General features: G+C 45.2%; 1 protein-coding gene across 1 annotated transcript; it reads right to left on the bottom strand.

The window, feature by feature from the left end:
- Positions 1–907: 907 nt before the first annotated feature.
- LOC306813534 (zinc metalloproteinase-disintegrin-like NaMP) lies at positions 908–22,243 on the bottom strand. The gene is made up of 24 exons (XM_079329008.1): positions 21,912–22,243; positions 19,443–19,543; positions 18,788–18,864; positions 17,077–17,155; positions 14,645–14,721; positions 13,607–13,802; positions 13,095–13,157; positions 12,168–12,239; positions 11,426–11,595; positions 10,776–10,860; positions 10,094–10,224; positions 9,621–9,798; positions 8,226–8,315; positions 7,221–7,416; positions 6,336–6,438; positions 5,727–5,883; positions 5,071–5,151; positions 4,517–4,595; positions 3,402–3,492; positions 2,963–3,062; positions 2,050–2,112; positions 1,831–1,908; positions 1,043–1,105; positions 908–960 (listed from the first exon to the last, which is right to left on the bottom strand). The coding sequence occupies exons 1-24, from the start codon at positions 21,958–21,960 to the stop codon at positions 928–930; spliced, it is 2,412 nt and encodes an 803-aa protein (XP_079185134.1). The 5' UTR covers positions 21,961–22,243; the 3' UTR covers positions 908–927.
- Positions 22,244–27,802: the final 5,559 nt, after the last annotated feature.

Consider the following 27,802-nt stretch of genomic DNA (forward strand, 5'->3'; position numbering starts at 1 on the left):
ACCTGGGAAGGTTTTTTATTTGTTTTTTGTTTTTTTTTTTTTTTTTTGCTGTAAATTTGGAGTTTTAGGGCTCTGGCAATGGCAGAATTGACCCCATCTCACCCTGTTTTTTCCTGTGCTTCATGATGGGTTTTAAAAGAACTCAACAATTATTTCCTGTTCAGACAGAACTTTAATACAGAAATCTCTGTAAATACATTAATTACAGCTCATAAAAAAAAAAAAAAAAAAAACAACTTCTGGATTTTTAAAACCCCAGTCAAGCCCAGGTGGAGATTCCAATCTCTCCCTGGCTCAAATAAAGCAGCAATTATCCAAAGAGGAAGGAACTCAGCTCTTCCAGTAACATCCATCCTCATCCAACACAACCTCACTCCTCCAGCTGAGGGCTGAAAATCCATCTCATCCTTGTTTTGGGAATGGAATTTCCATTTGGGAATGGAATCCTCAAGAAGGAATTTAAGGATTGTGGAGAGAATCCAGTCTTGTTATTTATTCCACGTCCAGCTCAGACCCTGAGGACACAACTGCTCTCCCCAGGGTAGGAAGGGTTTGTTTTTCTCCAGGATTTGCACGTGAAGGAGAAATCTTTGTGATGCTGAGAAAAAAAAATCCAGAAATGGAGCCCCCAAAAAAAAAAAAATTAAAAAAAGTTTGCCAAACCTGCAGCAGCCACTGGTCCCAGAGGAGCAGAGGAGGAGCAGCCTCATCCCACAGCAGCTTTTGTAACTTACTCCCAGTTTACACCTCAGTGTAAGTCTGACTCGGTGTCACCACCAGAGCTCCTCTCTGCCTGAAATCCCAAATCTTTCCAAGCAGCTCTCAGCCAGTTCTTAAGGAGAACGGGGAGATGGTCTGGGATGTTTTGCCAAAAAAAAACAGTGGAGGAATCGAGGGAAGAATTGTCCCTGGAAACTTCGGGAATCCTCAGACTCTGGGGTTCATCGGGGGCTTCAAAGCCTGTGTGGGGAAGGAGCAGTGAAATCCCAGCAGCAAAACCCGGGAATTCCATCCCAGGGAATCGTTATCCCAGCGGAATTACCTGGGGGGGAGGCGGGGGTTTGCCTTTGGGAACGGGCACGGGAGGAGCTCTTCTCTCCGGAGCCTGGAATAAAAAATAAAAGGGTTTAAGTGTCACTGGGGTTCCTCCCCAGTCACCCGCATCCTGCAGCGTTTTCCTGCTGGGAATGCTGGAGGTGGAATCACCTGGCCGTGTGCAAGGGGCAACAAAATACAAATACAAAGGGTCTGGGTTTGTTCCAGGAGACGCTGAGCTACTCCCAGTATTTAAATATCAATATTCAAGCTCACAGAGTGGGATTTAAATGTGGTTTATAATCAATACATGGGGATATTTTATACTCTTTATATTTTACATTTCCCATTATTTGTGCAAGCAGCACCCACAGTTGTGTCACCAGGGTGAAATGGATTTTGCAGCCTCATAGGAGGGGAGCTCAAATGTTAAGATGGTGAATATTTGAGGCAGATATTTTCTTTTGATTAGGATGGTTTGGGTTTATTAATGAGGGAAAAAAAACATCCCCTGGGTTCTTACAAATGTAAGACCCACCACATCTCTGCCATGCCTCACAATAGTAAAGTTACTCATTGTTTAAGTGCTGTTTACACCTGAAATCCCTCTTGGTTTAAACTGTGATGCCTTGGAGGACTCCCCAGCTAATGAGGAATATTTGTGCAGTTTAAGCCTCCTACCCTAAAAATCTGAGCTTTGAATGATTTTAAATTTTTACTTTAAATCACAGTCAGAAACTGCAGATTTTAATTGGAATCTGATGGGGCTGTGGGAATCTGTGTTGTTGTACTCACAAACTTCTCCTCGGGGTGGAAGGAGCCAGGTTTGGAGGCAGGAACGGGAGGTGGGAGACCTTTGGGTCTCAGGGCAGGCTGGAAAAAAACCAGAATATAAAACATTTTAACCCTCTGTGTGCAGTGTGTGTGTTCCCAACCGCTGCAAGGGGCCGGGATGTCCCTTTGTGACTGTCCCCAGGGGTTTGTGATGCTCCCCAAATTCCCAGGAATACTCACGCTGTGCCGCTGGGGTTTGTTCTCCTGAGGTGGAGGCACGGGAAGAATTTTCTTATCAATGACCTGTGAACAGAGCGGGAGCGGTGGGGTGGGGCCGTTTCTCACCTGGGATTTATCCCGGATTTATCTCGGATTTATCCCGGGTTTATCCGCGGGTGTCCCTGCCCTGCCCGGGCACCCCGAGCCTCCCCTGCCGGGATTCCCGGCGCTGGAGCTTCGGAAATTTGGGAATATTGTGCTGGGATCCCCAGTGCTGTCCCCTCAAAAATTTTGGGGATATTGTACTGGGTTCTCAGCACTGTGTCTTCAGAATTTTGGGAATTTCATGCTGGGATCCCCAGCGCTGTCCCTTCAGAATTTGGGGAATTTTATACTGGGGTTCTCAGCACTGTCCTTTCAGAATTTTGGGAATCTCGTACTGAGGTTCTGCACACTGTCCCTTCAGAAATTTTGGGAGTCTCATGCTGGGATTCTCAGCACTGCCTCTTCCCCCAGTATTTTGGGAATCTCTTGCTGGGATTCTCAGCACTGTGTCTTCAGAATTATGGGAATTTCGTGCTGGGATTCTCAGCATTGTACCCTCAATATTTTGGAATCTCCTGCTGGGATTCTCAGTGCTGTCCCTTGAGAATTTAGGGAATCTCACGCTGAGATTCTCAGCACTGTCCCTTCAAAATTTTGGGAATTTTGTGCTGGGATTCTCAGCACTGTCCCTTCAAAATTCTGGGAATTTTGTGCTGGGATTCTCAGCACTGTCCCTTCAGTATTTTGGATATCTCTTGCTGGGATCCCCAGCACTGTCCCCTCAGTATTTTGGGAATCTCCTGCTGGGATCCCCAGCACTGTCCCCTCACATTTTGGGAATGGGGTGGCAGTGCAGCCCCTTTGGACAGTCCCCAGCTGTCCCTCTCACCTTCTGGGCAGGTGGCACCAGCACAGGCTGCTTCCTGCAGCTCTGCTCCTGATCCACAAACACCTGGTTGGTGGCTCCGGGTCCCCTCCTGGTCTGGTGGCTGTCAAAGATTTTCATATTTTTAAATTTTAGTTAACTGAAGAAAAAACCTCACAGCTGAAGCCCTGCCTTACTCCTGCTGGTGTTTTGTACCCACATCCTTGATTTCCTTCTTTCTTTCTTTCATTTGGGATTATTAAGGATTTACCAAGAGCTCCACTTCAACTCTTCCCTTCCCTCCCAACCATGGGATTTCTGAAACACCTCCACAAATCTCATGGCCCATCTTCCTTCCTTTCCAGAGTCTAATCCCTCCACCCCCATTGCAAACTCATCTGAAATCCCTGCAGGGATTTCCTGGCTTTGCTCTGTGGGTTCCAGGTGGATTGGGAGGATTTACCTCTTGTGGAAGCCTCGGAAGCGGGTGAGCAGCACGGCTGCAACTGCAGTGACAGCCAGGACAGCCAGCACCCCAGCAGCCACAGCAATGCCTGCAGGGACAGAGAGAGAGCTGAAACACCCCAGAGTCACTGAGGGACAGAGCTGAAACACCCCAGAGTCACTGAGGGACAGAGCTGAAACACCCCAGAGTCACTGAGGGACAGAGCTGAAACACCCCAGAGTCACTGAGAGACAGAGCTGAAACACCCCAGAGTCACTGAGAGACAGAAACAGAGCTGAAACACCCCAGAGTCACTGAGAGAGAGAGCTGAAACACCCCAGAGTCACTGAGAGACAGAACTGAAACACCCCAGAGTCACTGAGAGACAGAGCTGAAACACCCCAGTCACTGAGAGACAGAGCTGAAACACCCCAGAGTCACTGAGAGACAGAGCTGAAACACCCCAGAGTCACTGAGGGACAGAGCTGAAACACCCCAGAGTCACTGAGAGACAGAGCTGAAACACCCCAGAATCACTGAGAGCAGGGACAGAGAGAGAGCTGAAACACCCCAGAATCACTGAGGGACAGAGCTGAAACACCCCAGAGTCACTGAGGGACAGAGCTGAAACACCCCAGAGTCACTGAGGGACAGAACTGAAACACCCCAGAGTCACTGAGGGACAGAAACAGTTCCTAAAGACCAGGAACCACTGAAGGCAGGGACAGAAACATTTCCTAAAATCACTGAGGGCAGGGATAGAAAGAGTTCTTAAATATCAGGAATTACTGAGAGCAGGGAGAGAAACAGTTCCTGAAGAGGAGAATCCCTGGGGCAGGGACAGAAACAGTTCTTAAATATCTGGGAATCACTGAAGGCAGGGACAGGAACATTCCCTAAAATCAATGAGAGCAGGGACAGAAATATTTCCTAAAAATCACTGAGGCAGGGACAGAAACAGTTCTTAAACATCAGGAATCACTGAGAGCAGGGACAGAAGCAGTTCCTGAGCACCAGAATTACTGAGAGCAGGGACAGAAACATTTCCTAAAATCACTGAGAGCAGGGACAGAAGCAGTTCCTGAAGGGCAGGATCTCTGGGGCAGGGACACCTGCCCAGGTGTGGCACTCACTGGTGAGGGCTGAGGAGCTGTCACAGTTTGGGGGTGCCCAGCCCTCCTCACACTGGCACTGCAGCTTGTGGTCACACACCTGGGGGCACAAACAGGGACACTTCAGTTGGGGGGGTCAGAGGTTCTGGGTGAGGATGCTGAGAAGTTTTTTTAATCTCAGTTTATTTGGGCTAAAATTTAGCACACAAAGGAGCAATTTTGGGTCATGCAGCTTTTGATTCTGCAGTGAAAGCTTCACTATGGAGTTAATCTGATTATCTGTAGATCTCTGAAAAGTCAAATAAGAGCAGAATTCTTTTCCCCAAACCAAAATAACCTAAAAAAGAAGAGCCCTGATACCATGGCTCAGGGGCTGTGTCCATCTCCAGGGCACAAATAATGATGTTACATCAGGTGAGATGTGTTTTCATAATTTTTTTTTTCCAATTTCTGACTCCCCAAATTTGACAGATTTGTATCAATGGCTTCAACACTGCCAGCAAGGAGGTCTGAGGCTGATCTGCATCATTTCCTTGGGGTTTGAAAGGGAATAAGATCAAATGCTGGTGTCTTACAGCATGGCCAGAGCACTTGGCAGAGCAGTTGGTGGATCTGAAGATCTCCTCAGCATAGACACACTCCCCGTGGCTGCACACCTGAAATGAGAGCAAACCACAGGGATTTGGAGACTCCAGCACAGGCAGAGTTTCCATTTTATCCTGGGAGGGGATGGAGAGCAGCAGGAGACAGAGGATCAGCTCTGGAAATCCCTCAGACCACATTTAAGAGTGGGAGGTGAGGGGTTAATTTTCCATTTTGGAGAAAGGGGAGTGGCAGAGATGTGCAGACATCACTGCTCCCCACTCCAATCCCTCATCCCTCCCTTCCAGGTGGGAATATCCAGGGAAGTGACTGGAAGCAGCACCCAGTGATATTATGGAAATAATTAAATGCAATAAGACATGAACAATCTCCTAACCCCTCACACAAATCTTTGTGTCACTGAAGGGGATAAAGCAGCAGCCAAGCCTAAGGAAATGGGAATGGTGCCAATCCCATTTTTATTTTGTTTGTTTTGCTGCTGCTTTGGGATAAAAGTTGGGAAAATAGAACAGCAGAAATCTGGGGTCCACTCAACCCTCCTGTTTTAAAATGTAGAATGCAGAATTATATAAACAAGACTGAAAGAGGGGGAATAATAATAAAAAAAAAAAAGTTATTCTCCACTCACCATCCCATTGCCACACTTGGTTCCATCCAGGATCATGCCTGGGTCCTCCTCTCCCCCCCTGGGGAAACTCCCTTTGCAGGAGCTGAAGGACAGCAGGCTCCCATCCCGAGGCATCTCCCTCCCTCCAGAGCAGTACAGCTTCCCACACAGTCTGTCCCTGCAGGAACAGCAGCTGTTACCCCAAGGACACAGCCCAGAAAAGCCCCTGAGCTGCTCTCTGCTCCAGCCTGAATTCCAGGGAAATGGAATTCCTGCAGCAGGGAATGCTGGTGTGGAGCAGGTTATTAAATCTTATAGGGGGAACACAAATCCATCCACAGAAATGAGCGTTTAACTGATATTCCTTCACTTCTGAAATTCCCCATCCCAAAATCTCTGGAGTTTTCCCCACACATTCATCCTCCCCTGATCTCTGTGCCCACCTTTTCTCTCTCACCCCATTATTTAAATCCACTCTTCTTAGAAATTATTTCCTGCAGTTTTCAGACAGAACAAGAAGGAGCACAGCCCTGTGCCACTCAGATGGGGCATTCCTGGCTTCTGCCTCCTGATTTAAGTAGGAATCCCTCTCTTCCCAGCCCCCAGCACATCCCATACCCCAGTGCTTACTTTTTCTTGCATGGGAGGTGAGTGCCCTGGTCCTTCCTGCAGTATCCAAAATAGGTTCCCCTCTGGTTCATGTTGTAGCAGGAGGCTGGGCCCTCTGTGGCCTCTGCAGGGGGAAAAGCAGCAGGATGAGTTTGGGAGAACTGGGAATATTCCATTCCTGACTTTGCTTAGGAAATGGCCTTTCCCAAAAAAGTGCCTGTGGGTGTAAATGAGTGTCTGGGATTTCAGCCTGGAAGGATCCAGGGAGAGCTCAGAGCCTGAAGGGGCTCCAGGAGAGCTGGAGAGGGACAAGGATGGAGGGACAGGACACAGGGAATGGTCCCAGTGCCAGAGGGCAGGGCTGGGTGGGATATTGGGATGGGATTCCCAGAGGGGCTGTGGCTGCCCCTGGAGCCCTGGCAGTGCCCAAGGCCAGGCTGGGATAATCTGGGACAGTGGGAGCTGTCCCTGCCCGTGGCAGTGCGTGACACTGGGTGGGATTTCAGTTCCCTTTCAGCCCAAACCATTGCCTAGTTGTAGAAAACTCTGCTTTCAGAAGCATCAGACGTGCCAGATTTGGCTGTTAATTTGAAGGACAGCTATTTCCTCTTCCTGTCTGGCCAAAACCACTTCTCCAGCTCCATTTCAGCTACCTCTGGTGCATTCTGCAAAAGAGGAATGCACTCCCCACTTCCCATTTCTCAGGAAGGCACAGAGCACCCCACGCTCTGAGTCACAACCACTGGCAGTGAGAAACACAAAAATATAAAAATCATTAATTATGCTACAGACAGGAGTTTATTTTTATGGATGGGCTGCTCCAGCTGATTTGGAGATGCAGAATTCCCTTCTCTGCCTGCCCTGTGACCAGGCCCAGCTGATTTTTGGGGTGCCCGGGGTACTCACGTGGCCCAAAGGCAGCTTTGCACTGGCTGTCCCGGGTGGGACAGGTGCCCATGTAGCAATACCCCTCCCCAAAGCTGCAGGGGTGCCCATTGACCCGGAATCGATCCTCAGGGCAGCTGGGGGAGCTCCCTGTGCACATCTCAGCCAGGTCACAGTCGTGCTGCACCGCCCGGCACACCGAGCCTGACTTCTTGTACTGAGAGACAGAGGGAGAAAAGGCCACACTCAGCACCCAGCTCCTCCACACTGCCCAAAAACACACAGCTGAGGCTGGGAGAAGCCAGATCTGTGCTTCACTTCACCCTGGATGTGTCACTCACGGGGTTTTGGCCTTTCCTGGCATAGATTTTATTGCCAGGAGAAAAAGGCCAAGCAAAGGGCTCGTTTCTGCAGGCTGGGGGGATTGAGGGAGTTGATGGTGCTGGTTTGGGATGGACTGGGGGGCAGTGACAGGATCTAGGGAGCAGCTGGAGCTGTGCAGGGAGGGTTGGGCTGGAGAGCAGGGAAAGGCTGGATTTTGGGAAAGGTTCTTCCCCCGGAGGGTGCTGGGCACTCCCCAAACAATGGGCACAGCCCTGAGGCTGCCAGAGCTCCAGGAGAGTTTGGACACCACTCCAGGGATGCCCAGGGTGGGATTTTGGAGTGTCTCTGCAGGGCCTGGGTTGGATCAGTGATGCCACAAGCCCCTTCCAGCTCAGGACATTCCATGATCCCATAACAGTGGCCTTGGCAGTGCTGTTAAACACAGGGGGCCAGTTCTGGTGGAAGGTGAGCTCCTGCCTTATCCCAGCAGGAATGAGGAGCTGCAGTGGGGAAAGGTCTCACCTGGCAGCTTTTACAAGGAAATTGTCTCACCTGGCAGTTTTTTACAGGGAAGGGTCTCACCTGGCAGTTTTTACAGGGAAAGGGTCTCACTTGGCAGTTCTCACAGGGGAAGGGTCTCACCTGGCAGTGTTTAAAGGGAAATTGTCTCACCTGGCAGTGTTTAAAGGGAAATTGTCTCACCTGGCAGTTCTCACAGCACTCCCCGTGTGCACAGGCAGCTCCTGAGCTCAGCTTGCAGCTCTCAGGGTCACAGCACTCATTTGTGCACTCCTAGGACAGAAGCAGCAGTCAGGGCTGGGGGGAGCGACACCAAACCTCTGTCCCTGGCTGGGATAGAAATCTGGGGCCTGTCTTGGCTTTGTTGGGAAGCAGCTTCCCTAAAATCCCTGTGTCTGGAGGAGGCAGCTGTGCAGGGAGCTCAGGGTTAGAGCTGAGCCCTGTGCATGGCTTTGTCCCACTCTCAGTTCCTGTCACCCTCTCCTGACAAACCAGGGCTTCATCTTTCCCAGCACTCAGCACATCCCCAGCCACCCCAGCTCAGCACTTTGGTCACCACAATTTCTACTTCAGCAAGTTCTGTGCCACCTGACCAACAGAGAGCAGCTGTTGTGCAAACAAACAAACAAAAAAACCAACAAACCCCTTTGCCTTTCCCAGTGTCTTGGGTTGCAATACAGGATGTGACCAAAAGTCTGGATTCTGTCACCAGCTGTTAAACCAGGTGGACCTTATCTCCATGAAGATATGTCCTGTTAATGGGCCAACTGTTAAACCAGCTGTGCAATCATCTCTATCCTTCCCATGACCCACCCTTCATCCAGGAGGTATCACCTGTTAATGGGCCATTGTTAAAAACTGGGTGTGGCAGCGATTTTTATCCCTGTGGGAGATATCTCCTGTTAATGGGCCATTGTTAAAAACTGGGTGTGGCAGTGTCCCTGATCTCCTGGCACACATTATCTGCTAATGGGCCATCTTTAAACCAGCTGGGCAATCATCTTTATCTTCCCACAGCCCATCCTCCCTCCAGGAGATATCTCCTGTTCATGGCCACTGAGTCCCAGTGCATGGCTGATAAAATTACATCATCCCACTGGGAGATGCTCCAGCCAGGGGGAGGAGACAAACATTTCCTACCCAGATAAAAACTGAGATTTGGAACAGCAGAGCAGCCTTTCCCACTGGATTCCAGAGGAAAACCAGACCCTTCCACATCATCCCTGGAGCTTCAGAGGAAACTGCACCTTCTCCAGGAGCACTGCTCCAGCTGAGCCACATCTGCCCCTGCAGGAGGATGCAGCACCATGGAATGGGACTGTGCCACCACCCTGACTGACTGACTGTGTCAGCTTGGATTCTGACTCTGGCAGGGTTTGGGATTGTTCTGTGTAATACTGCATTTCTATTTTAATTTTCCTAGTAAAGAACTGTTATTCCTAATTCCCATATCTTTGCCTGAGAGCCCCTTAATTTCAAAATGATAATAATTTGGATTTAGGGGGTTTCCATTCTTCATTTCAAAGAGAGGCTCCTGCCTGTCCTCAGGACATCAGGGATTCCCCCATTGCCAGGTACCTCAGGAGTGCCACAGTCACATTCCTCTCCCTTCTCCACAAATCCATTCCCACAGGATGCAGGGGCAATGATGCTGCTCAGCTCTGGGATGTTGGTCAGGCACTTGGGCATGTCAGCCAGCATGAAGTTCTCAAAGCTCTGCAGGCTGCAGGAGCTGAATTCTTTGGGAACCATGGAGCTGTGTTGGGAAAACAGGAGGAGTTATGGATTGACACAGGCAAGGATGAGAAACACACTTTAGGAGAGAATTGGAACAGGTGACTGTCACCATAACTCTTGGGTGTAAACGCTTTTATAAACATACAGGACTAAAATAATTTTGGGTTGGTTTTTTTATAAAGTTTCTGTCTGGGAATATCTGACAATGACCTGGAATTTCAAATGGAATAATCTCACTGAACAAAACCCCAGTTTGGAAGCTTTCAGCTTGTCCAAAACCCATTTTCAGCCCAGTTTTTTCCCCCCATTCCCACCTGACAGTGTCTGTCATGATGCAAACATCATCACTGCAGGAGCAGGCCTCGGTGTCGTGGCTCATGCCCAGGTTGTGCCCCATCTCGTGGGCCAGGGTGGCTGCAACTGCAATCTCGTTCCTGTTGTGGTCCTGGGGAGCCAAGAAAAGCTGTTGGTTATTTCCAAGTGTGTTTTAGAACAAGCAAAACAAAAAACACAACAGTTTTTCTTCTAGTGGAGTTATCTTCATGATGTACAATGGGTCATGTGGTGCTCAATCCATCAGTGTATCTATTTGGATTATATTTTATTATTTCATAAAGATATTTATAAAATAGACACCATTGACTTTTTCTTTACCCCCTACTTCATTTAAAATAAAACCCCAGAATCCCAGAAGGGTTTGGGTTGGAGGGGACCTTAAATCCCATCCAGTTCCAGGGCTTGGACATCTCCCCCTTATCCCAGTTTGCTGCAAGCCCTGCCCAGCCTGGCCTTGGACACTTCCAGGGCTTTAATTGGGAATTTTTACAATCCAATAGCGAACCAAAGAACTGAAAGTTCTAAAACTGAAAAACTAAAAAAACTGAAAGTTCTAAAATTTAAAGTGCCCTAAACCCAACAGTGTTGACAAAGGTTCTTCACTGCCAGAGTGAAAAATCATAGGAAAGCCTTTAAAAATGAAATAAAAATGGATCAGACCTGAATAATACCTGCAGAGTATAAATCACTACATATGGATTTGAGGAAGGCCAATCCAATCGTGGTTCCCTCGAAGTCCAGGCCTCTGGAAGGAAGCACAAGGGCACAGTGAGATCAAGGCACTGCCCAGGATGGGTTCTGATTTCAGGGATTTTTTCCAAACCAAACTGTTGGTTTCATCTCCAGCTCCGCATGGAATTTCACATCTTATAAAATATTTAATTTTACAATCCTTGCAAATAAAAAAAAAAAAAAAAAATTGAAGCACTTTTCATTTTAATATTTACTTAAATTCTGTGGTGGTTTATCAGATTTAAAGCATCTGTTGGAGTGTAAAGAGCGGGGAGGGGAGGGAAGGGGAGGGGAGGGGAGGGGAGGGGAGGGAAGGGAAGGGAAGGGAAGGGAAGGGAAGGGAAGGGAAGGGAAGGGAAGGGAAGGGAAGGGAAGGGAAGGGAAGGGAAGGGAAGGGAAGGGAAGGGAAGGGAAGGGAAGGGAAGGGAAGGGAAGGGAAGGGAAGGGAAGGGAAGGGAAGGGAAGGGAAGGGAAGGGAAGGGAAGGGAAGGGAAGGGAAGGGAAGGGAAGGGAAGGGAAGGGAAGGGAAGGGAAGGGAAGGGAAGGGAAGGGGAGGGGAGGGGAGGGGAGGGACCCACGTGATGAGCTGAGCGTTGTCGTTCCTTTTCCGCTTGAGCAGCTCCGCCAGGCGCCACTTGGAGAAGGTGTCCAGGGTGAACCCTGCACTCCTGCTCAGGGGACACTTGTCCCCATCTGTCCACACCTCCAGGCCCACCAGAGCCACGTGGGTGTTGATGGATTTATAAACCTGCAGCAGAGAATTCATTGAACACGAGTCAATTAAAAATTAATGAAAATTAAACAGCGCCGTGGGCGCTTGGGTTGTTTTCTCACTCCAATTATCAGAGCTTTCCCAAGCTCTGAATTCCAAAAAAAATCTCACCAAATAAACCAGGAAATCTGATTTCCCACCACATTTCAAACATTTTAAATGGGTTTAAAATACTTGAAAATCCCAGCAACTTTGGGAGAAATTTGACTTGGCAAAGAAATCAAGAATCAATTTATTCTTTTTGGAACAATCATTCACTTGACAAGTGATCAGAAAATATCTTAAAGTACTGGTAGAAATAATTAAAGTATGAGCATAAACAATTAAACAAGGAGTAAAAATAATTCTTATTCAAAATCTCATATCTGAAGGCAAAAACCAGGAAAATAAATTACCATGAAGTTGAATTTTCATTCATTCCTACATGTAAAAATGAGAATTTATGATGTTTACAATAGAAATAATTTATAAATCATTTGGATTTCAATCATTTTCAATAGAAAAAATGACAAACCACTTGAATGTCATTGATACTTGTTTGCTCTCACCGTGTTGATGTAGTTGACTATTCTAAATATCCTTTGTCTTATTTTTTTAACATCTTCATCATATTTCTTGTACTGAAAAGGAAAATACAGCATGTCAGGAAAAGGAGAGGGAAAAGGGAATTTATCAGGAAATAAAGATTGGTTTGCAAACCACACCATGTATAAAAAATCACACTTTACATAAAAAAAATATGTCTGATGTAAGATTTTATCAGATGTTGGGTTTCAGTATCAGCCCCTACCAAAATGTGAATTTCTGTGTTGGGTGCAGAGAAGGAGTTGGGCTCAATGATCCTTGTGGGTCCTGTCCAGATCAGGATTATCCCTTCAAATCAGGAAATTCCAAATTGGGATATTCCAAATCAGGATTTTCCTTTCAAATCAGGATATTCCAAATTGGGATATTCCAAATCAGGATATTCCAAATCAGGATTTTCCTTTCAAATCAGGATATTCCAAATTGGGATATTCCAGATCAGGATTATCCCTTCAAATCAGGATATTCCAAATCAGGATTGTCCCTTCAAATCAGGATATTCCAAATCAGGATAATCCAAATTGGGATATTCCAAATCAGGATTATCCCTTCAAATCAGGATATTCCTTCCAAATCAGGATTTTCCCTCCAGCTCAGACTATTCCCTTCCAATTCAGGATTTTCCCTTCCAAATCAGGATATTCCAATTCAGGATATTGCAAATCAGGACATTCCCTTCAAACCAGGATATTCCAACAGGACAAGCACTGCAAGGTCTTTTCTGAATTCTTGTCATCTCCAAGTAGGAATTTGAAATAAAATCCCTTTTAGAAATCACATTTCCCAGCCAGGCTCAGACTAAACTTGTAGCTCTTGTAGGAGCCCAGGAACACAAGCTGGGATTGCCTGGAGCTGATAAAAAAAAAAATAATAATAATTTCAAAACTCACCAAAGCATTATCTGCAACGATGTACAGCTCCAGGTATTTCTTTGCTTTCAGGTAGGCTTTCATCTAAAGGAATAATTTATTTAAAATTACTTTTGAGAACTTTTCCAATCCCAACCTCTGCAGTTTCAAAGCTGTTTATTAATCATTGAGGGGATTTCTTTGGCCAAGTCATTCAGAAGGGACTGGTTTGAGTTGAAATTATAAGAAATAGGCTGGATATTTAAATTTTTATTCAGAGATGGAAGGTAAAATAGACATTAATGAATATTTAGGTGTTAAAGGTGCACTGGGCACTCATTAACCTGTTAAAGGCAGGAGGGTTTAACTCAGCTGGTGACTCTGAAATCTCAGATCTGGAAGATTTTGTTCAGTTTTTTAAGATCTGACCCCACTTCCCTGTGTTTAAACAGCTTTGTGGAGGTGCCAGCACACCAAGTGGGATTTGTGCTATTTAGAGTTTCCCCAAACCCACAAATTCCCTTTTTTTTTTGGATGGGGCAGCCATGCCTTACCTCTGGGCTGTTGCTGGATTTGAAGATGTCGTTGGTGGGGTTGCTGGAGTCCTGGTCCCAGGAGTTGTTGACCAGCCCACAGGTTTTGATGGGCTCTTCTTTCAGGGCTTCATATTTATAAACCACGTGCTCAGCCCTGTCCGAGGCTCCCAGGGGTTCAATGAGGAACTTCTGCCCACGGGTCTCAAAGTAGCCACTGAAAAAATGGGTTGGAATGGGAGATTTTGGGTCATTTATCCCAAACGTAAAGATCTTTGGGATATCCCAGCAGCCTGAGGCAGCATGCAACACTCTAGAAGAGAAATTGGTTAATTAGTGAATAAATTGGATGATTTGGGTGCTCTCAGTCAAAGTGAAGCTGGGTTAGGAATTCATTTGGTCGAAATTCTGAGGGGTTTGTGCTGACAGAAGTGGTTGAAAAGTGGGAAACTCAAAGATGTTTTCATCCTGATTTGAGGTGAAAAGCTGAAATATTGTAAGAGTAACTCTCCCTTCTCCCTATGTTTTTCTTTGGGAAACAAGTTCCAAATCCTGAATAAAAGATCCCATGATTTCTTTCCATCCTGATTCTTTCCTATTGGTGCTGCCTGGAAAGGCTGAGCTGCAACAGAGACTGGGCAGAGCAAAAGGGATAAAATTGGAATTTATTCACCTTGGGCAGTGCCAGAGCCTGGCTGGGGCCACAACAAATCAAATCCCAGATGGATCCTGGTCATGAGTTTTACACTTTTATAAATTTGGGTTCATTTTGGGGTCAATTATCCAACCACAGCCCAGGTTATGAAGTCTCAACCCCTTTCCTTGGCCATTGTTTCTGATTTTTGGGTACCAGTTGTCCTTGATTCTCTGGCTGGGAAGGATTGTTTTGTTCAACTCCCTGGAGAAGAGAATTTACTAACACATTACTAACACCTAATAAGAAGTTTCAGAGTTACTCACTAAGCAGCAGAGATTCTGGAAAGTAAAAAAGCAGAAACCCAAGGTGTGACTGGAACATTTGTCCCAGGATTCTGCTCTTGGCACCCAAGCCTGTCTCACCTGAGCCCTGAGCAGGTGCTGATGCTCGCCACAGACTCAGCATCACCCTCCACGTGGCCTCCATAGTAACAGTGATCCTGGGGGAAAAAAAAAAAAAAAAATCCAGTTTCAGGTCAGGGTGACTCCATTGGAACCAGGAATTTCAAAAAAAACAAATTAAGCTTTCTACAAATTACATTAAAATGCACTACTCGAGGTAGTCTTAATTAGTCTCAATTAGGAGATGCTTAAAAGGGATTTTAAAAGTTCAGGAGCATTTCCATGTTTGCTGTGGATCCATTAGTTTTATCTTTCAACACATAAATTGTGACAAAAGCCAACAATTCTGAGTTCTGGTCAATGCACAGCAGAGAAAAATAAGAATATTCCCATTCCTTGCTCCAAATTAAGCACACACTGCTGGGTTCTGCTAATTAAAGTCCACACCAAATGGTTTCCTTGAGCCCAAATTCCAAGCAAAGGCTCTTTAATTACCCAACAATTAAAAGCATTAATTTCAGTGAGATTAAAATACAGGTATTATATTAAACATGGGTAGGGGAAATTGTTTTGGGATTTAATTGGCTTAAGGATTTAAGAGACTTCAAAGCCACTGAGGGGTTGTGGAAAATTTTACCCACAGGGTTTTCCTGAATGGAATTATTAAGAATCTGTACCCAAACCTTCATTTTCTGTGCCTTTTGTTTTCTTGTGGATTTTTATTTAGCTTTATCATTTTTTTGTTTTCTATCATGAAATGCCAACTTTGTTACAGGGAAAAAGACATCCACAAAGGAAAAGTAACTGGGGAAAATTGGAGGATTTATCTCCATCCTTTGGGAATACAAGAGGAAAAACTCCTGATCTCAATCCAGTATCCTCAGGGTAAGAATTCCCTGCTCAGCACAGGCAGGGCTGTTTGAGTTTGTCTTTATTCAAGTTTTTGACAGGATTCATTCAGGGAGTGGAAATAATTGGAGCAATCAGAAAAAAAAAAAAACAAAAAACAAAAAACAAAACCAACAAAAATAACCAACCCTGAGTTATTTATACACATTTGTTTCATTCAGAATCCTCTTAATTGCTCCTAACCAAGAAATTTGCCCGTAATTATGAAAGTTTGGCTTCAAATTCCAGATTGTGTTGTTGAAACACATCTCATGAGCTTGGAGGAGAACTTCAGGTGGGAACTCTGGGGAAGATCAGTGCCCAGTGAATTTAAATAAAATCCCTGTGCAGAGCTGATCTGTCAGGGCTCAGCTGCACAGAGCGTGGCTGGAAATGTGATCTGGGAGGAAATGGGGATTTATCAGGCTCAGATCTCCCTGGGATCAGGGCCCAAACCCAGTCACGGGGCTGGGCACGAGGAGCAAAGTCTGCACAGCACAGTGGGGAGGGTGAAAGCTTTGGGATGGCCCTGGCTCCAGACAAAAGGATGGAATTCGACCCACAAACGCTTCAGGGGTGGTGCCTTCCTGGAAGACACTGAGGTGATTCCCAACAGGCACAAGTGACAATCCCAATTTCCCCATCCCTCCAGGGCCACCCTGGATGGCTTCAAACCTGCATTCAAACCTGGATGCAAACCTGGATTCAAACCTGGAATGAAACCTGGATTCAAACTGGACTTCAAACCTGGATTGAAACCTGGATTCAAATTGGACTTCAAATCTGCATTCAAACCTGTATACAAACCTGCATTCAAACCTGCATTCAAACATGGATTCAAACCTGGATTCAAACCTGGAATGAAACCTGGATTCAAACTGGACTTCAAACCTGGATTGAAACCTGGATTCAAATTGGACTTCAAACCTGCATTCAAACCTGGATTCAAACTGGACTTCAAACCTGCATTCAAACCTGCATTCAAACCTGCATTCAAACATGGATTTCAAACCTGGATTCAAACCTGGAATCAAACCTGCATTCAAACCTGGAATCAAACCTGCATTCAAACCTGCATTCAAACCTGCATTCAAACCTGGATTCAAACCTGCATTCAAACCTGAACTTTAAACCTGCATTCAAACCTGGATTCAAACATGGATTTCAAACCTGGATTCAAACCTGCATTTCAAACTGGACTTCAAACCTGCATTTCAAAACGTGCATTTCAAACCTAGATCCAAACCTGGATTTCAAATCTAGATTCAAACCTGGACTTCAAATCTAGATTCAAACCTGTATTTCACACCTGCATTTCACACCTGCATTTCAAACCTGCATTTCAAACATTATTTTCAAACATAGATTCAAACCTGGATTCAAACCTGGACTTCAAACATGCATCCCAAACACAGATTTCAAACCTGCATTTCAAACCAGGATTTCAAACCTGTCTCATATTTCACAATTATTATGTCCCATTATGTCCCATCATTTCACAAATCCATGAATCCCATGTGAACCTCAAGGCTGGAAGCAAAAGGGAAAATCATTTCCTCTCTTACCTTGATGTGAGGAGTTGTTGTTATTCGCCGGCCGTCAGCAGAATAAAGAGTTTCAGAATAATCCCCAGCCAGGAGATCCCTGCAAGGAGCCAAGCACAGTCATTATTCCAAGGAAGTTGTTGCCATGTAGAAATGAGGTGATGACACAGCACCCTGAGTATGTGGGGAATTCAAACAATTACTCAGGTTATTCTTAGTGTGGGAAGCAAAAGCTGCAGGGAGGGGAATTCTGCTTGTTCATAATCCCTGCTCAAACAAAAAGACTTTCCTAAAAGAAAGCAATTAAAACCTGCTGATTTCATTGGGATGAACTCATCTCCTGGCAGATCTGGGTGCAAATGTATAATTATATAATGATTTGTAATTTTTTTTTTTTTTGGGTGCTTTTTAAATCTTCCCAAAAGCAGCACACCTGCAGCAACTCCTGTTTGGGCAACTCTCTTCCACTGCCACAAATCCCATTTCTCTTCAAAGAACAGGATTTAGCACAGCACCATTTCCCTGCCCCCATTCCAAATATTTGGATCAGATTAAAACAGGGCCAAGCAGTTAATTAAAGTCTATATTTAACATGAATTGATTATGGCACTACTGTATTTGCACAGCCTCTGGAAAAGCACCCATTAACCCAGACCTGCTGGAGTGTGTGCTCATGATCTGCTGGAGCCAGAATTTCCATTTCCAGGGAGATTTTGTCAATGCCAGGTTATATTTGGTCACTCCAGGTTAAAGTAGTGCTAAACATCTGTTATCAGTTTACTTATTTCCCTATTTCTCTCTTTCTCTATTTATCTATTGCTCTATTTCTCTATTTCTCTATTGCTCTATTTCTCTATTGCTCTATTTCTCTATTTACCTATTGCTCCATTTCTCTATTTCTCTATTTTTCTATTTCTCTATTTCTCAATTTACCTATTGCTCTATTTATCTATTTCTCTATTTTTCTATTTCTCTATTTCTCTATTTCTCTATTTCTCTATTTCTCTATTGCTCTATGTCTCTATCTATTTCTCCATTTATCTATTTTTCTGTTTCTCTATCTATCTATTTGTCATTTATCTCTATCTGCCTATAAATTAGGGATATATAAGTACAGAACCACAGAATGATGAAAGTTGGAAAACACCTCCAAGATCATCATGTCTGCCCTAGAATCATGGAATGGTTTGGGTGGGAAAGGACCTAAAAACTCTTCCATGGGCAGGGAGACCTTTCACTGTCCCAGGTTGTCCCAACCTGGCCTTGGACACTGCCAGGGATCCAGGAGCTCCTTTGGGAATCCCATCCCAGCTTCTCTCCACCCTCACAGAGAGGAATTTCTTCCTAATCTCTAATTTCAACCCTCTTTCAAAGGCTCAGTTTAAAACCATCTCCCTTGTCCTGTCACTCCAGGCTACAATTCTGGAACTCACAGACTCTTCATGTCAAAGAAAACTTGTGAAATAACAGAAAAAAAATGAAATATGCATTGAATTTAACAATTTAGAGGTAGCAGGAGGGGCAGTCCCTCCATCATGGCAACACCCCATCCCAAACCTTTATTCCACATCCCCAAAACACTGACAGGATTTTTTCTCTCCCCTTTTCTCCCCTTGCCACTGAAATTCTGCATTTACCAAAACACTTCTGCTCTAATTCCTGGATTTTGGCATCCTGAACCCCCTGCAGTGGCTCCCAGTGAGGAATAAAGGAGGAGCTGAGCTGAACCCACCGATTTTTTTGGAGCTGCAGCACCACTTCCTCTCCATTGGCTTTGATCCCAAACTTCACTGTGTCTTCATATTTTCTCTGCAAACAGATTTAAGTGTCAGAAAATTCCCTGCTGCAGCTTCTGGCCTCACCAATGGTGTTTTTTGGAACACCAGCCATGTTTTTTTTCCTCCTCTTCTCACCAAAAATAAGGATTCTGGCAGGAGCACGGTAAGCAGGAGGTTGCTGTGTTTGAGGGATTTTAATTAAAGGAGCAAATTGGACTTTGCAAATTTATTTCTGCCTCCACAAACACAAATCCTGCATGCTTGGGGAAGGGCTGAGGGGATGTTTGGGTTCAGAACACCCTCTGGAATTGCACAGACCATGGCTGCTTTTAATTATTCGTTTAATTTAATCCAAATTAAAGTGTCCAGAGGTTTTTAAAATTCTGAGGGGTATCAAACTCCACGTCTGTGCAGAGACACAAGTTGAGAAGAACCTGAGGGATCCTCTCACCGAGCTCAGCCACATCACTTCTCCACACTTTTAATTTTGGATGAGCAAATATTTGTCCAAATTGGTGGACAAAGGGTGGTTTAGCCCCAGAAATCCTTCCCCATGTCCCAGAATCACCCCAAAAAATGACACCAAGGAGTGATGATCTCCTTTCCTACCTCTGAGTTTGCTCCCACACTTCTCCTGTGCAGCCCGTGTAGTTTTTGGGGATAAACAATTTCGTATTGCTCAGCTCCAGAGAACTTCCCTCTGCTGCTCCCTGGGGAGAAACAGATGGGGATTGGTGAAAACACAATTGTCATTTATGAAATATTTAATTTCATGGCTGGTTCTTTGAGGTTCTTGCAGCTTTGCCTCCATTGTATGACCCAACACCAAAGGTTTTCACATCCAGGATTTTGGAGGAGTTTTACTTCCAGGTGTCCAAACATTTCCTGCAATTCCCTTTTTATGTTTTTTTTTTTCCCCCAGATCTGAGCAGTTCAAGCCCCAACAGGCCAGCCCAGCCATTCCAGCACTGCCTTTCCCTCTGCATTTTGAATTAATGGCCTGAATTAGTGACAGGAATTAATTTGGGTTTGTGGAATGAGTGATCTCCCAACCTTATCACGTGTCAGACAGGTCCAGACTGCCCCTGCACCAGCAGCAATCACACAATGCCAGCTCTGCAACAACACTCCTGCTCTGGAAGGCTCTGGCACATAAATAATTGTGGCAGAACCTCAAGAGAGGGTGGTAATAAAGAAATAAAAGGGACAGCAGAAAGGTGGGGGAGGCATTTGGACATGGCCTGGTAAAATAATGGGAGATAGGCAGAAAATTAGAAAAATTTTAAATGTAAAAGGAATCAGGAGGTTCCTTAACTCCCAGAGCCCTTTTGAGTGACTGTAAAGAGCTGGGTGAGGAAATACAAGGCTGATAAAGAGAATTTCTTTGTGTTTTCTGCTCTGAAGAAAACAAAAGTGGAGCAGAGTGAATTTGGGGTTTGCCCTGCAAGGGTGGGCACACCCTGGAGCTCATCAGGTTTTAGCTACCCCTGAACTCTTTAATCTCCTACAAAATGGAATTTCAGCTGAATTGGTGAATTCTTAAGGCTCTGTATTTGAAAAATTAACCAACACAACAACAAAAAAAACCCTTAAACTGCCCAGAAACCCCACAAAAACACAGGAACAGATCACCTCCCATGGAAATCCCTGCCCCAGGGCCAGGTTTTTCCAGGAGAGAGCCTCCAATTACTGTAATTTTCTCTCTGGAACAGGAGAGCCCATCCTCATGCAAATTGTCCCAGTAAAACAAAACAGATCCATTCTTTTATCACTGATTTATTTGATTCAACCCTTTCCAAAAGTAATTGCAGAGCAAAGCTGGTTGTATCTTGATAAAGAAATTGATTTAATGGTGCAGAAGGATCCTGTGTCAGCTCAGCTGTTGCACCAAACACGTGCTGGGAGCAGCTACCAGGTGTAATTTACTACTGCCACTCACCATGGTGGTTTAGGGGTTTTTTTAACTAATTAATTATGTTTATTTTTTAAAAAAAAATCTGCTATTTTTTCAGATTTCTCTCCACAGGCCTCAGGTGGAGCAATCCCAGGAATATTTCAGGCCTGTTGGAACACAGATCTCCAATTTTATCTCTCCACACCCTTTGTGTAATTCCAGCCTAGAGTTCAAGTTTAGGCATGGCTTAAAGATAGGCTCAGGACTAAACTCATCCCTTCCCTGCAATGTGAACTAAACAGAATTTCGAGGAAAACTGGTTGGTTTTGTTTGGAATGAATTCTTTCTTTGAGGGAGTATTTTTATCCATTGTCTTTTCTACCTTCAGGCTTTGTCTAGAGCTTGAAGGAGGAAAGAAATTCCTTGGGCCTCGTGCAGCAATTTGTAATAAGGAACAAATAATTGTGTGTTTTTTCAAGAGTCTCAACCAGCAAAAAATCATTAGGGAGGATTTTATTGACAGTGAAGTTGTTTTGTTGAGGTAACAAAGATAACATTTCAATGGTGTGCACATTTTTAGATATTCTGTGCAAAAAAATTAAATAAAAATTATAGATTTGTGCCTGAATGCTAATTTTATGTTTAATTTTGTGTATAAATCCTGTGCATGTTTGTGCAGGCCAAGCCCTGAAAAATTCCATTCCCTGTTGACAGAAATTGAAAGAAATTGTGGGGGAAAAAAAAAAAAAAAAAAAAGTGGGGTCTGCTCAGGTGGAGTCACCTGATTATAACCTGAATTATCATGCAGATAAATAGTGTTCAATACTTTAAATCAGATAATGTAATTGAATTGATACAGAAATCTGTTGTTTTATTTCTAAATGCTGATAAATTGCTGTGATTGGGTCGATTGGCCTCTCACTTGCAGGGCAAGTGTTGCTTTATTGGCTCACAAACCCAGCCAGTGGTGGGTCTTTAGGCAATTTATGGCCACTTTTCAAACAAGTCAATTCTCCTCTAACTAAAGAATTGCAGAGAATTGCTTTGCACAGAAAATCCCAAATCTCCCCAACTCCATTTCCCAATTTTTAACTCGCCGTCCCTCCCTATTATCCACCAGTTAATTAAAAACTCATTACCCACAGCAAAACTGAGAGAGAGGACTGAAACAAAAAGTGCAGTACCTTGTTGGAGGAAATGCAGCAGCAGAGCAGGAATGAGGAGGATTTTCATGTTTGGGGTGGCTGAGGGTCTGTGGGGTGGGAATGTGGCACTCCCAGTTGTTCCCAGCTGTTCCCAGTTGTTCCCAGTTGCTCCCAGTTCGCAGGTCCCAGCGTGGCTCAGCCCAGGAGCTGCTCTGGGCTGTGACTGAAAGGCAGGGACGGGTTCAGCTTTATTCCTGCTCCTGCAGGAGGAAGTGTTTGCTCAAGGTGTTGCACAACACCAAGGCACAGAGTGTTTCAGACAGGGGAGTTCCTGCTGCTCCGTGCCCCAAAACATCGGGGTTGGGATGGATCGATGCTTGGGATTCCCTAAAAATGGGGGGAAGGAAAATTAATGGCGTCAATAAATTAATGATTATGGAGATTGGAGATGTTGTTGAATTATAATTGGGTTGGTGCTAATTCCATCTATTCGTGTTTTGGTTGATAAAAGCTGAAATAAAACCAGTGGGATGTCAAGGAATGGGAGAATTCCCAGGAAGTTTGGGGTAAAATAGGTCAGCGGGGCTGGGGGTGAAGCTGAGCTTAAATTCTGGATATTTACCCCTGAATCTCCTCAGTGAATCACTGGCAGAACAAACACTGAGCAGAGTTTTGCTGCCCTGTCATCCCTGTTAGTAATGTTTGTTCCAGGCTCAGGTGATTAAATAAAGGAGGCAGAGCAATGAATGATCCAGGTGAGTTCTGTCCAATAATATTACAAAAATCTCTGCCAAAAAAGGAGCCCGTTGAGTCAGTCAGCTGTAATAAAAGTGTAATATCTTTATTACTGCAGGCCACAGGTGTCAGTGCAGAAGGGCTTTAGAGAAAGTGAATTTTTCCTGGGTTAAAATAGTGGTTATGGATCATCTGGATATGAATTTATATTCATATATGGCAGTGTCAGCAATACACATGACACAGTGTATATATATATGTATATATATAATTTTTATATTCATAATTTATGTTAATTTATAAATTACTAAATATATATATTTTTAATATAAATTTATATTCATATAGGGCAGTGTAAGCAATACACACTGCACAGTAACTTATATATTCATAATTTATGTTAATTTATAAATTACTAAATATATCTATATAAATCTACAGGGGGAATTTTAGTGCCATTACCCTCCTCATATAAGCATTGGTAAATAACTATTTCTCTGTTGAAAAGTTCTGATTTTTTGGAACATTTTAAAGCCAAATTTTCCCCTCATATCTTTGCTGGATCTCCAGACGTTCTGGGACAGATTGGGAGCTGCAAACAGATGGGTTTGGCCTTTTATTAAGTGTAGGATGGTGTTAATTGATAACAATTTTTGGCAATCAAATATTTCAACTCGTGTTGCCATCCCAGGTTAGGAAAGAGACCTGCAGGGAAAGAATTCAGGAAGGATTTGGATGTGTCCCTGCCCAGGTGCTCATCAAGAGTTGCTGAAAATCAGACAGGAGCTGTGTTATTAAATTTGGGTTGGTGCCTTTTGAAAGCTGGACAATTCAGTGTTTCAAACATTCCATGAATAAAAAGAAGCTGGGCATTCTTAGACTACATCCTTACCTCGCAAGAAAAAAAAAATTAATTAATTAATGAAGAGAAATAACTGTGAACAACTGGTTTAAAAAACAAGTGGCTGCTGGCCAAGCATTGATCTCATCTCATTCTCTCTGCATGACGCAGGTGAAAATGATGTGTGACCCCTCCATCTCCAGAGTTAACGCTCTTAATAATGGATGGAAGGCAGAGTTCCATCCCAACAAAGGGCTGGCAGGAAGGAGGGAATGTGAAGCGATGAAGCTTTTGGGGAGACTTGAAAGGGAATGGAATGTAATTTCCTTTAGTGACTGGGAAAGCTTTTGATGTTCCTGCCCTCGGTTCAGCGGCTCCGGAATAATCTGAGCGTGGCTTCTTCCCCCTGGAGGTGCTCAGAGGTGTCCCTGAGCTCTCCGCTGATTTGGGATTTTTTTACATTCGTCGAAACAATTGGACAAAGTCCAAATGAGCAATTTTCGTGTTCTTAGGAGGGTAAAATTTGTCTCAATGTTTAGTAACTGAATGTTGGTGGGTTTAACCTAAGTGCTCCCTGAGCAATTAAAAGAAGCATAATGTGAATTTCACCCTTACACTGAGGATCTGAACAATTGCCTGGATTGGAAGTTAAAGGAGAGTTGCATGGGAAGCACTTGGCAAAGTTCAGGGAAAATCCAGGTGTGAATCACTTCTCTGCTTCTGCCTTGTCCCAAAGTTCATGTTCAAGGAGGATTGGAAAGGTACTGAAGCACCAAACAGGGATCTCCAGGAGCAAACAAATCCTCCAGCAGACCCACATTCTGCCACTCCTGAACCCCTGAGACAGAGCTGAGCAGGTGAGGGCAGGATTGTGCCTGGTTCTGTTCTGGTTCTGTTCTGGTTCTGGTTCTGTTCTGTCTCTATTCCTGGTTCTGTCCTGGTTCTGTTCCTGATTCTGTTCTGGTTCTGTTCTGGTTCTGCTCCTGGCTCTATTCCTGGTTTTGTTCTGGTTCTGCTCCTGGCTCTATTCTGATTCTGTTCTGGTTCTGTTCTGGCTCTATTCCTGGTTTTGTTCTGTTTCTGCTCCTGGCTCTATTCTGATTCTGTTCTGGTTCTGTTCTGGCTCTATTCCTGGTTCTGTTCTGGTTCTGCTCCTGGCTCTATTCCTGGTTCTGTTCTGGTTCAGTACTGGCTCTTTTCTGATTCTGTCCTGGTTCTGTTCCTGGTTCTGTCCTGGTTCTGTCCTGGCTCCATTCCTGGTTCTGCTCTGTTCTATTTCTGGTTCTGTTCTGGTTCTGCTCTGTTCTGTTCCTGGTTCTGCTCTGGTTCTGCTCCTGTCCCTGGTTCTGTCCCTGGTTCTGCTGCCCCATCCACCCTGGCACAGCCGAGCTGCTCTGCCCCGACACCACATCCTGCTGCCCGGGGATCGAGGGAAGGGATGTGGGATTGCTCAGCCAGCCACAGCTCCGTTGCATCACTGCCCAGTCACCTGCCTTCCCCTCCCTGTCCCAGCTCCATCCCAAGCCCTCCTGCGGGTTATTTTTCTCAGGAACACAAATAAAATCACACTGCTTCACCTCTGTGTTTGCTCCCCTTGGCTTCCTCCACCTATTCCCAGCTGCATCCCATCCTGCCTCTCCCTGGAGCCCCATCCCTTCCTCTCCACTTCCAGAGTCATCCAAAACCCACTGGAGTCAACAGAACCTTCCAGGACCTCGGATCCGCTCTTGGACAAGCTCTGTTCCTCTTTAAAATCTCTTCTTCACATAAAGCTTTTCATTGTGCTCACCTCTGTTGTCTCACACATTCCCAAAGTGAATAATCCTCCTTTTCCTCCACCACCTGCCCTCAATGTTTTACTTTCTGGGGTTTTGTTGAAGGAAATGGTCCAATGGTTGCTTTAAACCAGAGTGTTTGGAAAAGTTCTTTCCCTTCCAGTTGTTCATTACCTGCTCCTCAGCTTAAGTGCAGCACTGGCTCTGTTTGTACTACCACGCTTTAATATAAAGTAAATATAATTTTTTTTTCTCACTGAAATGATGATTGAAACTACCTTAGTAAGCACCAGCTGAGTTATTTTTGTTGTGTATTTAATCAGTCTGTCATCTGAGCCTGACTAATGAAACCTCATCACAAATATTTTACATCTCAGCAGCACTTTTTGCCCTGAAGAAGATCATAGACATATTTGGTGTTACAAGTGTGTGGCTTCCTTCCTTCCTTCCCTTTTCTTTGAAATGTAAGGGTCAAAAACCAGTTACTTCATCTTCCCCCTTGGTTAGTTTTGTTTAATTACCCTGCCCCAGGGTGATGGAGCTGTGCAGGCTGCAGGGAGTTAACTGAAGGCACAGCACCTTGCCATGGATTTCTCAAGAGCTGTGAACTTCTCCTAAGCTCTCAACTCAATTAAAGTGATTTTTTTGGAAGGTTAATTCCCCTCAGAACACACCTGCAGCCCATTTCTGGCCGTTGCCCTGTTGTGTAATTGTGTGCACACGTCCCAGCTGTTTAATGTTCTCCACAGCACGAGTGACAAAGCAGATCATTGTGAATTAAGGAGCTTTTTTCTTTTTTTTTTTTTCTTTTTTTTTCAGGTGTTGTTTTTGGTATTGTTTGTGCTGGTCCTACGTGAGGGCTGGCTCCCTTTTCCCAAGGGACAGGGAATTCTGCCTGCTGCTACGTGGGGTTGAGCACAATTCTGTGCTGGCTGGAATCCACCAGGGCTCTGTTCTCTGGGTTCAGAGAATGGTTTAATGAATAAAAACTCGGAATAAAATCTTGGAATGGGATTGGATTTAAACATGATCTTACTCCAAACCCTGCCATGTGGCCATGGAATGGTGAGAAAAGGAGGATTTTCCTTGGAGAAATGGGGATGTGGCTGAAAGTTTAACGAGAGGCAGGGAAGGGAGTTGGACAGCAGGAGAGGTGGGGAAGGAGCTGCTGGTAAAAATGGGATGGTTTAGGATGGAAGGAGCTGAAATTACATCAAGTGTCACCCCTGACATGGCAGGGACACCTTTCACTGCCCCAACCTGGCCTGGGACACCCCCAGCTCCTCTGGGAATTCCATCCCAGCCCCTCCCCACCCTCACAGCGAGGAATTTATCCCAAATATCCCATCTAAACCTACTTTCTATCAGTTTGAAGTCATTTCCCCTTCTCCTGCCCTCCTGTCAAGGCCTCTCCTGCCCCTGTAGGCCTCAATGGTTAATGGTGGAAACCACTGAGGTGATCCCAAAGCTTCTCCTCTCCGGGCTGGACAATCCCAGCTGTGCCATCCTCTCCTCCCAGCAGAGCTGCTCCATCCCTCTGCTTATCCTGGAGCCTCTTGCTCACCTGCTGGAGCAGCTCTGCAGGTGAGGCCTCACCTGGGCAGATCCAGCCCTCGGCCTCCATGACTGAACCTGGGTCTGGAGCCCCCGAGACATTTCCCTGCAGGGAATGGCACTGGTTGGGATTTAATCCCAAATTATCCCATAATTCTGCCCATCCTTCAGCACCACATTGCCCATGGAGGGTTTTGTTCCTGATTTTTCGCCCAGCCAGGCCCTGAGCTCCTCTCTGATCCCTCACAGCAGCCGAGGGCTCGCCGTGTTTTTTGTGTTGGTAAAGAAGAAAAGGGAAGCAGAACCCTCTCACCTGGATAATCCCAGTCCCCAGCCTGATGGACTCTGCTCTCCCCACATGAGAACAAACAGAGATCATCCCATTGAGTCACCCCAGCAAGGGATGAACAAAGGAGCAACTGTCCAGCCTCAGCTTCCTCTGCAGGCTCATCCTGGAACAGAAATCACTGACCACAATCTTCTCTGCAGCACCAGCCTTTTCCTAGAACTGGAATCACCCACCAAAAATCTCCTCTGCAGCACCAGGCTGGTCCTGGAACTGGAATCAGCCACCAAAATCTCCTCTGCAGCACCAGGCTTGTCCTAGAACTGGAATCAGCCACCAAAAATCTCCTCTGCAGCACCAGCCTTTTCCTAGAACTGGAATCAGCCACCAAAATTTCCTCTGTAGCACCAGGATTGTTCTAGAACTGGAATCACTGACCAAAATCTCCTCTGCAGCACCAGGCTTTTCCTAGAACTGGAATCACTGACCAAAATCTCCTCTGCAGCACCAGGCTTTTTCCTAGAACTGGAATCACTGACCAAAATCTCCTCTGCAGCACCAGGCTGGTCCTGGAACTGGAATCAGCCACCAAAATCTCCCTGTGTGGACACAGAGCCACCAGCCAGGCTCTGTTTGGGACCAGCTGAGAGAAGGTGCTTGAGGGAAACACCTTCCTCAAGCTGCACATCTGGGTCTGCACATCTGGATCTGTACATCTGGGTCTGAAACTTTGTCGAGG

The sequence above is a fragment of the Erithacus rubecula genome (assembly GCF_903797595.1).
Source record: "Erithacus rubecula genome assembly, chromosome: 29".
NCBI classification, from domain to species: domain Eukaryota; kingdom Metazoa; phylum Chordata; class Aves; order Passeriformes; family Muscicapidae; genus Erithacus; species Erithacus rubecula.

Excerpts from the sequence above, each read along its gene's own strand:
- LOC306813534 (XM_079329008.1), bottom strand. The coding sequence starts at position 21,960 with ATGAAAATCCTCCTCATTCCTGCTCTGCTGCTGCATTTCCTCCAACAA. Across the intron at positions 18,865-19,442 it reads GTGTGGGAGCAAACTCAGAG|AGAAAATATGAAGACACAGT; the intron begins GTAGGAAAGGAG and ends ATCTGTTTGCAG. Across the intron at positions 17,156-18,787 it reads CTGCAGCTCCAAAAAAATCG|GGATCTCCTGGCTGGGGATT; the intron begins GTGGGTTCAGCT and ends GGCTCCTTGCAG.